Source organism: Vulpes lagopus, chromosome 1 (genome assembly GCF_018345385.1).
Source record: "Vulpes lagopus strain Blue_001 chromosome 1, ASM1834538v1, whole genome shotgun sequence".
NCBI classification, from domain to species: domain Eukaryota; kingdom Metazoa; phylum Chordata; class Mammalia; order Carnivora; family Canidae; genus Vulpes; species Vulpes lagopus.
Genome location: NC_054824.1, coordinates 53,652,626 through 53,669,033, shown reverse-complemented (window position 1 = coordinate 53,669,033; position 16,408 = coordinate 53,652,626). Strand labels below are relative to the sequence as shown.

Sequence of the window (16,408 nt, the reverse complement as noted above, 5' to 3'; positions counted from 1 at the left end):
ATATTTACATATTAAGTGTGTGATCATTTGTATTATTTTATAATCATGGTTAAACTCAAAAGAGTATACATATTTTTTTAACTTAATGTATTATTTTTAAACATCACGACAAGATTCTCTCTGGCTACTCATTGAGTTTAACTACTGAGTATTGTTGCTTTAGGCCAGAGGATATGTTTTAATCTACACTTTTCTCTGGTTTGTCTCCTTTTTATTACTTAATCATCCAATGAGCCTTACAGAACTGTCAGTTTGGAAGGCAATAAACTGTGTATGGATTTTTCTTCTTTAGGATTGAGAAAGTCCCAATCATGGAAGCAATGAAAGAAACTTCCATACACCTAGTACTTCATTTCCTGACAATCAAAGTCATGTGCTAATGATGACCTTAGGCTCCTGGCTACAAATGTGAGACAGGGCTGACAAATACCCATCACTAGCTCTGCAAAACAATATGTGACAAGTTTTAGGATAAAAACCCAGTTCTTAGCATAATTACTGAGCAACTAGGCAGCATGTCATGTGACCTGGTTGTGACAGGCCAAAGAAACAATGAACTGCCATGTCCTCAGGGAAATTGATGTGTGGGTCATGTCATTGCTTACCTAGAGATCAAGGAGGGTTCTATTAACGTTTAAAGACACTAATTATTACTGGTAATCCCTCTCTGAAATCCACCTACAAAGTATCAGAAGAGAAAAAAAAATAACAACAAAGTATCAGAAGAGAGTTGTCCATTTGCAATTTTAGAACCATGAGATTAAAACCCTCTCTCCTGGGGTACCTGGATGGCTCAGTTGGTTAAGAGTCTGACTCTAGATTTCAGCTCAGGTCATGATCTCAGAGTCATGGGAATGAACCTCATATTGGGCTCTGCGTTGGGCATGAAGTCTCCTTAAGATTCTCTCTCTGCCCCTCCCTAACCTCTCTTTCTTTCTAAATGAAGAAATAAATAAATCACTCTCTACTGAGTTGAACATTTGGATGAATAGCATCTTAACATTACTAGATCTAAGATAACAAGGAACACATTTTAATGCATAGGAATGACGTCTCCTCTAAGAGGAGATACCAGTGAAAAAGATGAGTTCAGACAGCTACTAATGGTTAAAGGAATACACAATTTAAAACAATCAACAAATCAATGTTTATTAAACAGGCTTTGAGTTGGGCATTTTTATGAGTTTTCTTCTCCTAGACAGACTAAAAATTGAAAATACTTTGGATGTGTAAAACATCACCAACTTTTCCAATGTGTTTCACCATTGTTTTATTCCTTTCATACAGAGGGGAAAAACATTGCAGTCATTTACACATTAATACCATAATTCCTTTCTCGCTGGGATAGACATTTAAGTCTGGGGACACTGAACATGTTAGAAGAAAAAGGCATTGAGCTGAAAGACAGAGCTAGAATATCCATTCATTTATGGATACACTAATCAATCACAAAGAACAGTATCAGAAACCTGCTCTACACTAGGTATTTCAGTTACAAAATGTCTGAGGAATTCTATCATCTAATATATAGAAGGCATTCATGAAAACATACCATTTCATAGCAACACAATGATAGCAATAATGAAAATATGAACTAATAGAATGAACAAAAAGAAAAGACATACTGAAACCTAGTGAATGGAGTCAGGAAGTACTCACAGTGAAGATAGTCCTTGGGCATTGGCTTCGAGTATTTAAGGTAACTAAAATAGCCTCTAATCCTGGTGCTGGTCTTTATCAGCTAGGAGACCTGGGAACAAATCAGTAATCCCTCTGGATCTCAATTTCCTAATCCAAGCAATGAGACAGATGATTCACACAATCATTGAGTCCTATGATACTACTATAATAAATCTAAAAATGAGAGAACTTTCCAAAAGTTGTAGAAGAAGTTGCTTAACTAGAATTATAATATAGGTCTCCAAAATGGCCATATTTATGAGGTTCTTCAACTAATTTCTATATTGTTAAAGTTATTCTCATGTGATTATGAAAAATAGTGATTTCCAGCACAATTTGGGCTCATTTTTGTCTTTAATACTTTAGAAAGCAACACTACATTGCTTAACATCCAGCCTTCTTCATGAAACTCGTTTCTACTGCTCAGTATTCTCCAGCTACTATGCTGCCACTCTGCTTTACAACAATGTAAAGCACATTCCCGCTCTACCTTGGCACTTTTGCATTAGATCTTCCTTCTGTCTGGAAACCTCTAGTCCAAATCTTTACAAGTCTAGCATTTTCTTAGGTCTGTGGTCTGAGGTTGCAATGACTTTTCAGAAAGGCTTTAACTAACTACCTAATCTATGGTGCCTAGATCTCACCTGGACTTTACTTAATTTCATTAAAACAGGAATCTTATCTGTCTTGCTTACTGCTGAGTATTCAAATTCCATGAAGAATTTGTGGCGCTAAGCTGGCATTCTTTTTTTTTAAGAGATTTATTTATTTATTTATTCATTCATTCATTCATTCATTCATTCATGAGAGACATAGAGAGAGAGAGAGAGGCAGAGACATAGAGGGAGAAGCAGGCTCCATGCAGGGAGCCTGATGTGGGACTCCATCCCGGAACTCCAGGATTGGGCCCTGGGCCAAAGGCAGGTGCTAAACTGCTGAGCCACCTGGGCTGTCCCTGAGCTGGCATTCAATGAAAGAGAAAGGGAGGGAAGAAAGCAGGAAAGGGACAGAGACAGAGACAAATCTATAAATGAAACTTTGGGCAGTCATCATATCAGAGAAATAATTTTCTCCTTAATATTTACTAATTTCCCACATTTTATCATCCAAAGGAAAGTTATTTCATGAAAGCATATAAAGGTTTCATGACATCACTCTTAATATGGATTACTGTCCATTTTTAAACATGAGATTTAATATGTTCAATTGTACTTAAGATTATACTGAAGCCAAAAAAAAAAAAAAAATGAAGTTGTTAAAGAATAGGTAAATGGTATTGAGCTCATTAAAAGTTACTGTCCCTCAAATAATGTGTTGAATTTTTTCTTTGTTCCACATGCAAAATACCATTTTGTGTCAAAACTATACTGGACAGCCATTATTAAAAAACACACACACACACAAAAAGCAAAATAAGATGGCCAATTTCCTTTCCTACTTTCTTTGCTCTCTCTGCTGTATTATACTAATTGCCACTCTTTCTTTCTTGTAAATTCCTCTTGTGTTTCAAAATATTATTTTCTTATCATTTCATTTTCCTTCAGCCTACATTGCTGTTTCTTTTCCATCCTCCTTCCTGAGCCCAGCTTCTTCTAACACCCTTAAAAGGCTGGTGCTTCCCCTTTCTTTTCTCTTTTCACTTACACACACACTCCATTGAAATCTAATTTTGAATAAAATATAAAAAAAAAAGAAATCTAATTTTGAGGTGTATAAGTCTATGTGTTCAACAAACAACTGTAAGGGCTTCCTATGTACCTGACACTATTCAAGCACTTTAATAAATACTCCTCATTTAATTCTCATAAAACTCCATGAAATAAGAACTATTATTCTCATTTTGGAGGTAAGGAAACTGAGTCAGAGACAGATCCTGTCACTCACCTAACTAACTACTCAATTAACAAATAGTAGAAAGGTGATTCCATCCTGGCACTATCATCTACCCAGATCTTTCAACTTGAAATGTGGGATGTATTCTAAACAATTTCTTCTCATCTCACATAAAAATTACTAGTAGGGTCTAATGATTTTTTATAGTCTTGGTATTTCTGTAATTTATTCCCCCTCTTTAATTCCAATGCCTTGGTTTATTCCTTTCGTCTCCCAAAACACCTCAGTAGCTTCTCATATTTCACCGTGCCCCTTCCGGTGCACCATCCACACTGCCAGGAGTGATCATTCTAAGACCAAATTTAATTACATCATTTCCCTACCTAAAGCTATCCAGTCACTATCCACTCACGCGATAAAATCACGCGATTTCGTGATAAAATCCAAACTCCTTAACATAATACATAAGGCCAAGAAACTTTATCAGATACCATCTTCTATAAATCCTGTAATTCAGATTTAGCTATTCCATACAATCTCCTGAAGGTATAATGCATTTCCCCAAAGATGTGCCTTTTCAGATCTCTTCTATCTTTATGCCCCCGCCAGGTTGGCAGATAGGGTTCTTCCAATTATGTTTTTACTTGTTTTTCTCCACTATTTTACTGAGACATCTCTTGCAAACCAGGGTTTCTGGACATCCAACTTCTCCCATGGTACTGGGCAAACAATAGGCAATGAGCAAACACATGATGAATGAAAGAATGGACACACAAATGAAATACTTTAAGCTTATCTCAAGTGTTTTATCGGATTAGTGAGACAATCATTGAATAAAAAGTGAACTTGAGTTTGGCATGTATGATGCAGCTATAAACCTCTAAGCATAGCTTTGATCTTACACATCCCTTCTAATTCTATAGCAATCTATCTTTTTACTCTACTAAAAGTCAGTTGATACCTTCTACCAGCACCAGTTGACTTAGAAGCAGGACCACCAAGAAATATAATCCCAGTGTTAGGACAGTGTTAGGACTTGTATCAGATGGCATCAGACAGCAGACATACTCTGGCAGTGCTCTGTGCCAATGTCCATATATATTAAGTTTGTTTATTAACCAGTCTTTTTATTTATTTCCTTAGAGTGTGGCAGAATTAGACAGATGGGTTGAAAGTCTTCCTTCAGGCATAAAACACATAAAATTGGGCAGATGGATTCCAATAATCAACCTTTAGGCCTGGAACACATGCAGAAAGCAGGGAGAAAAATAATACACCATTGTCTACTAATAGGTAAAAATACAGTTGAGAATAGACAAATTTTAAAATAAGATTTGAAATGTATAATTCAAAACTGGAAAGTGTCTGTGTTACTTCCCTTCAAAGGTACATTTTTTTAAAACAAGTTTTTATTATAATAAGTGAACTTAAAGACCTAAATAACAATCTATATATAAAAAGACTAATCTGAGCAATAGATGTTAACCTGAAATACATTTTCCAGTCAGAAGAACGAAGCTCAGTTTTATTAAGTATTTCTATCAGCTGAATGAGAATTTCATTTAATATTAAATAAATGAGCAAATGATATTAATCTGGGAGGAAAAGATCAAAATCTAAATGGATTTCCCCACTATGGAAAAATGGATTGAAATGACAAAGTAAAGAAATAAGTTAAAAAGTATTATACTTAGATCCCCCTAAAACTCAGAGAAAAACAAAATAATCCTTACACAAGTGTACAATGTAGAGATATGTACCTGTAGAGGCAACACATATAAATACAATAGGAATTAGAGTTGACAGTAGAGGTGGGCAGGACCAACAGCATGAAGGGTTGGACAGAGAAATTAGTTTAAAGTTTGGCTGTATTAATAAAAGGGTGGTATGTATTATCGTAGCTGGAACCTGATTGTGCTGGAGAGCTTTTGTTGACACCTCCTTTTCCAAACTCTGCCTTTCTTTTCTCTGCTCAGTTCCCCAGGATGCTGTTGACTTTCATACACTACATTAAGTTCTCCTTCACTCTGAGCTTCAGTTGGGTTTAGCTAAATGATAGCATAAGCAAGAGATGAGGGAGAAAAGGAAGTAAGATCAAGGTATTTCTCCCCATAGGTCTTTCCTGGTCTGAGTGAGTCTCAGACACACAAAAGGTCGTGGCACTGTCTGGCAATCATCTCCACACATTACCACCCCCACCCCACCCCTAATCTCTAATTCCAGAAATTACTTCCTTTTGTCACTCCTTTAAAGCAAGGGGTAGTAAGGATGCTCTGCTGTTACTAGCCCTAGGGAATTCCCATGCTATTCATATTTTTGTGAATATTTTCTTCATTAACATTTCCTCAAATTGTCCAATGCAGTATGACACCTATTTCCTTCCAGAACTCCTAGAGGTAAACTTTTTATCAAATACCTATTACATGCCAAACATATAGAAAAAGCTGTTATGTTTAATGTTTTAAGATCCCTCCAAGGAAGTTTCTATTTTGCCATATACTTTACTGATCAATAAATGGATGTGTCCAGAGGGTGATTTGCTTAAGGTCAAACAGCAAGTAGGTAACTGAGCTGGATTTGATCCCAAGCCATTTGACTTAGGGCCCATGCTTGTCACTGCTATACTTATTTTACTCTGTTCAAAGTAAGTCAGGGTCCCCCCAGGAAAAGTTCTTTCCCTCTGGCTTTATACTCTCAGAGGAATTGAACAAAGTGGTATTTAAAGGCAATGTCAAGGAGCATGAGGGATCTCATAACTCTGAGATATGTGAAGGGAGCACAAATTTGTAAAATCTTTCTGAAAAGCAATTTGACGACATGTATCAAGGACCTTAAAACATGCATTTATCTGAACAGAGAAGAAATACAAAAACAACCATAAAACAAGTAGTAAAATGACAATAGGTACATACCTGTCAATAATTACTATGAATGCAAACGGACTAAATAGTCCAATCAAAAGACATGGAATGATGGAATGTTTAAAAAAATGAGTCACGTTTATATGCTACCTATAAGACACTCACTTCAGACCTAAAGACACATGCAGATTGAAAATGAAAGGATAGGAAATGTTTATTGTGCAAATGGAGGTGAAAAGAAAGCCAAGGTAGCAATACTCATATCAGACAAAACAGATTTTAAAACAAAGGCTGTAACAAGACACAAAGAAGGAGACTACATAATCATAAGGAGAGCAATCCAACAAAAAGATTTAACAATTGTAAATATTTATGCACCCAAAAAAAAAATATTTATGCACCCAATATGGTAACATCCAAATACATAAAGCACTTATTAACAAATATAAAAGAAGTAGTCAAGAGTAATACAATAATAGTAGGGGGATTTTACGCCCCATTTACATCAATGGATAGATTATCCAAATAGAAAATCAACAAGGGAACAGTGGCTTTGAATGACACGTTAAGCCAGATGGATCTAACAGATATATTCAGAACATTTAATTCTAAAACACCAGAATACACATTCTTTTCAAGTCCACATGGAACATTCTCCAGAAGAGATCATACAATAGGTCACAAAACAAGCCTCAACATGTTCAAAATGAGTGAAGTTGTACCATGCATCTTTCCAGCCATAATGCTGTGAAACTAGAAATCAACCACAAGAAAAAATCTGGAAAAAACACATATACATGGAGGTTAAGTAACATTCTACTACACAACGAATGGGCCAAATAAGAAATCAAAAAGCAAATTAAAAAATACATGGAGACAAATGAAAATGAAAACATAATGGCCCAAAAAATTTGGAACGCAGCAAAAGTTATTCCAGGAGGGAAGCTTATAGCAATACAGGCCTACTGAAGAAGCAAGAAAAATCTTCATAAACAACTTAACCTTACACCTAAAAGGAGCTAAAAAGAACAAACAAAACCCAAAACCAGTAGAAGGAAGGAAATAATAAAGATTAGAGCAGAAATAAACAAAATAGAAGCTGAACAAAGAAACAATAGAACATATCAATAAAATCAGGATTTAGGGGATCCCTGGGTGGCGCAGCGGTTTGGCGCCTGCCTTTGGCCCAGGGCGCGATCCTGGAGACCCAGGATCGAATCCCACATCGGGCTCCCGGTGCATGGAGCCTGCTTCTCCCTCCGCCTGTGTCTCTGCCTCTCTCTCTATCTCTCTGTGACTATCATAAATAAATAAAAATTAAAAAAAAAAATTAAAAAAAAAAAATCAGGATTTAGTTCTTTTAAGAGATCAACAAAATTGATAAGCTTTTAACTAGACTCTTCAAAACAAACAAACAAAAAACAGAGAGAAAGTAAAAAAAAATATCAGAAATGAAAGAAGTAAAAACCATCACAAATACAGAACATAAAAGAATATTATAAAAATATGCCAACGAATTGGACAATTCATTGTAGAAGAAATGAACCAATTCCTAGCAAGTTATAACCTTCCAAAACTGAATGAGGAAGTAGAAAGTTTGAATAGATCAATTACCAGCAATGAAATTGAATCAGTTACAAAAAAAAAAAAAAAAAAAAAAATCCTAACAAGTCAAAGTCCAGAAGCAGATGATTTTGCAGGCAAATTCTACCATTTAAAGAAAAGTTAATAACTAGTCTCCTCAAACTATTCCAAAAGAATAGAAGACAAAGGAAAGCTTCCAAATTCATTCTATGAGGTCAGCTTTACCCTGATACCAAAATCAGATAAAGGTACTACAGAAAAAGAGTCTATAAGCCATTATCTCTGATGAACATTAATGTAAAAATCCTCAGCAAAATATTAGCAAACTGAATCCAATAGTACATTTAAAAAATCATTCACCATCAAGTGGGACTTATTCCTGGGATGCAAGGATGGTTCAGTATTTGCAAATAAATCAATATGATAAATCACATCAACAAGAGAAAGAATAAACATCATATAATCATTTCAACAGATGCAGAAAAAGCATTTAACAAACATTCATGATAAAAACTCTCAGCAATGTAGGTTTAGAGGGAACATACCTCAACATAATAAAGGCCATAGATGAAAAAATCCACACCTAGCATCATACTCAGTGATGAAAAACTGACAGCTTTTCCCCTGAGGTCAGGAACAAGACAGTGTTCTCACCACTTTTATTAAACATAGTACTGGAAGTCCTAGCCACAGCAATCAGAAACAAAGAGAAATAAAAAGGCCCCAAATTGGTAAGGAAGAAGTAAAGCCTTTATTATTTGCATATGTTATGATGCTATATATAGAAAACCCTAAAGATTCCACCAAAAAACTTTTAGAACTGATGAATGAATTCAGTAACATCGCAGGATACAAAATCAATATATAGAATTCCATTGTATTTCTATACACTAATAATGAAGGAGCAGAAAGGGAAATTAAGAAAACATTCCCATGTATATAATTGCACCAAAAATAATGAAATACGTAGGAATAAACTTAACCAAGTAGGTAAAAGACCTATGCTCTGAAACTATAAAATAATGATGAAAGAAATTGTAGATGACACAAAGAGATGGAAAGAAATTCCATGTTCATGAATTTAGAGAACAAATATTGTTAAAATGCCCATATAACCCAAAGTACTCTCCACATTTAATGCAATCCTTATCAAAATACCAACAGCATTTTTCACAAGACAAGAACAAATGATCCTAAGATTTGTATGGAGTCACAAAGGACCCTCAATAGCCAAAGCAATCTTGAAAAAGAACAAAACAGGAGATATCATAATTGCAGACTTCAAAATATGCTACAAAGCCATAGTAACCAAAAAAGTATGGCACTGGCACAAAAATAGACACATAGGTAAATTCTCATACAGAGGACTGAAGACCGAATTGATTTGTGGCCTGAAGGAAGCCAAGAGCCCTGCTATGAGCGGCAGCATGGGGATCCTAGGGCCAGAAACATGGCTTGATGACCATGGGTGGTCATGCAAAAATGACCAAAGTTACCTCTGTCTATGTTGTCTAAAGCTTGTAAAGGAAAAGCTTTACTAGTAAACTCGCCCTTTGCCTTAACCCTCCCCAAACTCCATTAACCAACTTGCTGGATGATACCACCATTTGCCAAGGCTTTTCTCATAGAGGTAATTCTCAATCTTTGTGCTCTGTACTTACCAACTTTCAGCTCCCCGCCTGCAATGACCATGCATGCCACACTCAGAACATTACTTCTGTCCACAGGGAATTCTAAAGTCCCCATCACATAAAGTCCTTTGAGGAATGGAAGATTTGTATCCACAAGGACCGTCCTGTCTGCAGAAACAAAAGAAATTGCTCAGACACATAAGCAAACCAAGAATTGCCTTCTCTCCTCCATTGATTTACTCTGGGGTTCTCCAGGCAATTCAGGAGATGCTTACATTGCTACCCATGGCAGGACAGATGGAAAAACCAGAACAAATATTTTATTAAAGACTAGGTCTTAATAAGGAAGCAGGAAGAAAAAACACATGATTAATACATTTTTCCATTACCTAAGAAACCAAGTGTTATGGCCAAAAGGCAGTGTTTATGCCCCAAACTCCCAGGCCTACTTTAGTGCAAATGCACAGGTAAGTTCCCTACCCTTTGCCCCTTCCCTTCACTTTGGCTGTAGTTCGAGAGAGGTAGAGAACTATAGTTATGACCTTGGCCCCTAAAGTCAGATTATTTGTTTTATTTTATTTTACTTTTTTAAAAATCAGATTATTTGGATATGAATCCCAGCTCTGCTACTTATAACCATGTGAACCAAGAGCTTTACCTCTCTGTGCCTCAGTTATCTAATCTGTGAAATGAGAATAATAAAAATACCTGCTCCATTCATAGGCTTTTTGTCAGGATTAAATGAGTTCATAGACCTAAAGTGCTTAAACAATACTAGCAAATTATTCTCAATCTCCAGATTCCTATCACGTAAAGCAAAGCTCTGATGTGTGCTCAAGAAATGCTGGGTATTTTCATTACTGAACTGTTGTCAATTAGCTTGGCATGCTTGTAGAGTTCACTGAACAACTTAAAACCATTGTTCTTCCTCTCCCCTTTCATAGAGTTTCCATATAACTTCAGAAGAAAGAATCACAGATTTTTGTCTGAAAGTAACAATAGGGCAATGCATGAAGAAAAATTTTCATTTAAAACAGTAAATATTTCATGTGTGCCAAAGTATTAAGTGTTACTTTCTGAGGCTTAGTAGTAATTCAACACAAATTAAAGATCTCAAATAAATGTTTCTGCTTAAATCTCAAGTACCGTAATCACTGACACATGTAAAGGTTTTAAGGAATTTTGTTAATATAATCTCATGTCTCATTCTAGGAAACAATGTACCCTGTATTCTTAAGGACCTGCCTTCCAAATTAATGTCTCATAGGTTGTCTTCCTAGTCCCTAACTACTTCCCTAGCTATAAGACTGCCACATCTTCCTGTAGCAGAGATTCTAGGATTATAAACCAATTATTTCCCTTTCCCTCTTGGGTTCACTATTAGACCATCTTTTCCAGCCTCCTTTGTAGTTAGGTAAAGCCACATAACTGAGCTGTAGTCAATAAAATGCAGGCAGAACTGAAGTGTGACCTCTGTAGGCCTAATCCATAAATTCTCTGGCATATACTTTCTCCTCTCCCTTATGTCTCAGTTGGACAGTAGGACAATGGTTCTCAAGGTATGGTTGTGGTCCAAAAGCATCAGCACCATCCTCACTCATCAGAATCAACCCAAGTTCCAGCTCTGCTAGTAAGACATTTCCAGTCTTCATCCCACTGGGCCCACCACTTCCCCCATGGAAATCTCTGTACATTCTGATAATAGAACATTAAAATGCTTATTATAATTATATCCATAATTAGTATATGTAAGGAGGTAACTGTCACTGGGCTGTTTCTGAGAATAATTATGTCTTTCTCACCCACTGTAACTCTCTTAGGGGAAGCAACCGCCCGTTTTTAAAAATTCCTGGTGCTTATTGTGACATCAAAGATAAAGTTATTAAATAATTGTTGCCAGGTCTGCTGAGTTTGGTTCCCTACACACTCTTAAATTCAAGAGCACATTAGTAACTAATACAAAATGAGAAAACAGGCTAAACAGATACAAATAAATGTGTATATTTCAATTTAATCTCAGGTATTTTAAAAACATTCAAAGAGTAAAATATCTAGGGAATGTTTGAGGTTTAACACACATTTCGTGAGTTCATGGGTTTTATATGTCTTCAAAACCCAGACAGAAATTATTTGAAGTCAGCACCTTAAAAAAAAAAATAGAGTTCTATACCACTGGCCTTTTATCTCTTCCAAACCATGGCCCAAACTACTAATTTGGCTGCTGAACCTGATTGTACAAAATGATTAAACTGCTTCAAAAAAAATTTTTCTCTCATTCACAGAGTACTCACATTCATAAAAGCATGATATTAGGCTTCTTTTTAACAAACTTATTGGTTAAAATGTGACAACTACACAGAATCTAAAATTTCCCTTTTGGTCTTTATCACATATCCTTCTTAGAAGAAAATATTCCTTTTAATTGCCTTATCCACTCCAAATATAACAAATTTCACACAAACCATAGCTAGCCTAACTATTGCCAGAACCAGGAGAACAGAGACCATAGCTTCAATTCTCATTTTTAGTTTCTGAGGACCTTGAACTATAGATATTCAGAAATAGCAGCAAAGAACACAGAGCACAACCCCACCCTACTCCTGGCATATAATATCAAATAGCTATAAGGAGAATTATAGGATGAAGATAAGAGGAAGACCATTGCTCTTATTGCTTTCAGTGACACCCTCCACTTTGAAATTTCCTGGGATCTATTTAGCTTTTCTTCTTTCTTTTCCTTCCCCATGATGTGCCAAATATTGTTGGGTGGTGGGAATTCAGAGATGAGTAAGACTTGTTTCCCATTATCAGATGATGACAGATAAACAAATAAGCACAATGTGATACACAGTTGAATGATAATGATAAAACAGTTGACCCTTGAGCAATATGGGTTTGAGCTACATGGGTCCACTTATACACAGACTTTAAAAAATAAATACAGTATTTACTGCAAGTGTCCTTTATCTTATGATTTTCTTAATAACATTGTCTTTTCTCTAGCTTACTTACTGAAAAACTACAGTAGATAACATATATAACATACAAATTATGTGTTAATTAACTGTTTATGTTATTGGTAAAGCTCCTGGTCAACAGTAGGTGATTACTAGTTACATTTGGGGGGTTCAAAAGTTATATACAGATTTTTAACGGCACAGGGTGGAGGATCAACACCCTAGCTCCCTTGTTGTTCAAGGTCAACTGTATATTTTTTTCGTTATATGGAGGTTGATCTCATCTTTATTCCCAAGTACTTCAAAAGGGAAAGTCTATCAATGTGCCTAATAACAAAATTCTGTTAAGATGAAAGAAACATAGGCCCTATAAATATTTCTATAAAGGAATTTTCACATCATAATAACAGAGACTGCAGCTATCATTGCAAGTAACACAAGCAAAACAATAGATTCCAAGTTAGTCTCCACAGCAGATCAACTGCAGGTTCAAACTGACCAACCTTTAACTATAATGACAGCTTGTAATGGATTTCTCTCTGTTCCAGGTATGAAAATTAGGATCAATATGCCATGTTCTCTACGTAGCTTCATTTCCATAAAATTGTTCAAAATATTTCAGAAAAAAATCACTCGGAAAGTTATTTATACAACCCATTTAAAAACATGAGTGATAGACCATCTCTAAATTAACTGTGACCCACTGTTTTCATCTCGCCTTACTTTGACCAAGGCTGTTCCATCCTACTCTGTCAGTGACCAATCTATCCTACTTGAGAGAATGAGCATGGGCATATGGAGGGAACCATCTGGAATTTCTATTGCTCAATGGGAGGCTGATGGGGGAACAGATCTGGAAAGAGACTCCAAAAAGAATTAACGAGTACCAGATGTAATTAAAGACTGCCTTTCCCCCCCAAAGGAGCTTAGGACCAGCCTTGGGGTGGTGCCTCTTGGTTCTGAATTACACCCCCTTTCCACTCGTTCATCTATCAAGCACTAAACATCTCACCATCTTTATTTTAGCATCTTTTGCCAAGCAGTGTTTTTCCCCCCTTATAGAGTTGTATTTTGACAATTTTAAGGACAAAGCTTTAAAAATAAATACCTGGAAAGTTAACCCTAAGGAGGAATATCCTCAATTTCCTCGTGTATTAAGTACAACAATAACAACAAAGAGGCTTTAGTCTTCTATAAATGCACTAGCTACACTTATGACCAGAAAGCTTGAACCAAATCAAAAGGCAGATGTCTGACAGAGGGCAAGGGATTCTTTTGTATCAGGACTAATCTGGTTATAAAGCATTCCATATCATTTCAACACTAGATTTAAACTTTTTAAAAAAATTTTCCAGCAAAGTCAAGGAATCAAGGTCACTATTGTGTAGCATTCCAAGGGTCTGACACTTGTCTAAATCCTGTAGAAATGAGATCAAGGGCGAAGGGCACAGATCCTGGGAATAATGATGGGGTCACATTAACAGACATAATTTAGAGCAGGCAGACCCACTGCTTGTATGGTATTCACTGTATCAGGCCCCATAACTTAGGTGGTGAAGACAGTTTCCATTACAACCCTGCTATTGTCAGAAACACAGCTTACAACCAACTTTGGACATAGCTCAGACTTCTGAGGGAGGGTGATGGCATGCAAGGGCAGAGCAGGACAAACAAGGACTATTTGTGGGCTTGTCATTTTCCTCTACCTACCGTAATTAACAATTAAACATAATTGTTTCTACATTCAGCCTTACCCACAATACTTTTCCATAAATATATGAACCTATGAAAAAGTAAGCTTTAATGCCATTTGAAACAGTGTTTGGTGGTGTTTTCTTTCCTTTGTAGTCTTGCTTAACTTTTGGTGGACTAACAATTTATCCAATATTTTGTCTACACAATTTATGAGAAGGGCTGGTACGTCCAAAAAAAAAAAAGTACTCCTAAGATAGAATGGAAATTCTCACAAATAAATCATTCACAGAGATGAAAGATTAAAGTGATTGAAAATTAGTATCAAGTAGACTAATTTACACAGATGATGGTATTCATTTATCAAGAATTCATTCTCCTGTAGGAAAAGCAGAACAAAGAAGTGCTAGAAGGTAAGGATGCATTTTTTTTCTATTAGTAAATTCTTTTCAAAGAGCTGGTAACTTTATAGTCTGCCTTTTTATCAAATCCACACAGGTGGTTTCTTTATTCTACTTTGCCTATATATATTTTTTTCAAACTGGTCTTAAAAATAGGCAGAAGAGGCAGTTTTCAAAGTTCCTAGAGGCACATGATTCAAGACTGAAATGCAGCTTCCTTAACACCTTGAAGAAAAACCATCTGCCTGCCTGCCTGTGCGGGAGGGGGACCTTCAGGGAGGGGTGGCTTTAACTTTGGATAATAAATACCTATCCCACTCCTCATAGACACTCTCTTTCTCAATCACACACAGACGTGCATAACTCTTATAATAGAATCAACATTTTAAATTATGATATTTTAATTGATCAATAAAATGTTTAACATACAATGTTTATCTCTTCCTCTAGTCTATACCATCTGTTCTCCAAAAATATTTTGAATCTATTTAATAGGAAGGTCTTTAAGTAAAATTACCAACCGTATCAGATCAATCCTCTGAATCCCAAATTCTGAAAGGAAAATGCCAGAAGGTGCTGTTGTTTTCATAAAAATAGAAAAGAATCTGTGCCTTCTCTCATTCCAGGCTCTCTCTCTTTTTTTTAATCTTGAGATGGTGTTGTGCCCCTGCCCTCTCCACTAGACCTCAAAGAATTCAGAGTGACCAACTTGGTGTTACCTTACTTAAAAAACAACTTTAATATTAAAAAATATTGATAATCAATATACAAATGCTGTATATATTTCATGTATACAACTTAATGAGTTTGCAGATAGGTATACATCCATGTATCCATTATCATAAATCTATCCATCCTTTCCAAAAGTTTCCTCCCACCCTTTTTATTGATTATATTATTTTGTGATAAGAACACTTAGCCTAAATCTACTGTCTCAGCAAATTTTTGAGTATACAACACAGTGTTATTTCCTGTGAGCACTCTGCTGTACAGAAGATCTCTAGGATCTGTTCCTTTTGCAAACAGAACTTTGTACCCTTTGGTTACTACCTCCCCATATCCTCCTCCTCCCAGTCCCTAGCAATCACTCAATTAAAAAAAAATAGGTGAGTGAATGAGATCCCACACGTAGAATTTAAGAAACAAACAATCATAGGGGGAAAAAAGAGAAAGACAAACAAAGAAACAGATTCTGAACTTTGGAGAACTGATGGTTACCAGAGGGGTGCAGGGTGGCAGGATGTGTGAAATAAGTGATGGGAATGAAGGAGGGCACTTGCTGTGATGAGCACCAAGTGTTGTATGGAAGTGTTGAATCGTTATATTGTATACCTGAAACTTATTATACTGTATGTTAACTAACTGGAATTTAAATTAAAATTCCCTTAATTAAAAATTTTTAAACTAATTTTTTTAAATTTAAAAATGGGCAAAGGAACTGAATAAACATTTCTTTAAAGAAGACATACAAATAAACAAGTAATATAAAAGGATGCTCAGCATTACTAATTAGTCATCAGGGAATTGCAATCGGAACCACCATGAGATATTACCTCATACATGTTAGTATGACTTTCATTCAAAAAGAAAAAAAAAGATAACAAGTATTAGTAAAAGATTAAAAAAAAAAGGTACCCTGGTACACTGTTGATGGGAATGTAAATCGGTGCAACCACTATGTAAAACGGTATGGTGAATCCTCGGAGAATTAAAAATAAAACTACCCTATGATCCAGCAATTGCGCTTCTGGATATAAACCCAAAAGAAA

At 35.8% G+C, this 16,408-nt stretch overlaps 1 protein-coding gene across 15 annotated transcripts in view; it reads right to left on the bottom strand.

The window, feature by feature from the left end:
• The window catches only part of PKHD1 (PKHD1 ciliary IPT domain containing fibrocystin/polyductin), a 477,526-nt gene that overhangs the window by 156,252 nt on the left and 304,866 nt on the right, over positions 1–16,408 (bottom strand). For all 15 annotated transcript variants that reach the window (XR_005990304.1, XR_005990305.1, XR_005990310.1 and 12 more), the window contains one exon: positions 9,620–9,757. Coding sequence is in view for 12 of the 15 variants with exons in the window: in XM_041771518.1 (XP_041627452.1) it covers positions 9,620–9,757 (138 nt within the window). In the remaining 3 variants the exon portion in view is untranslated. The remainder of the gene's footprint in view (positions 1–9,619; positions 9,758–16,408) is intronic.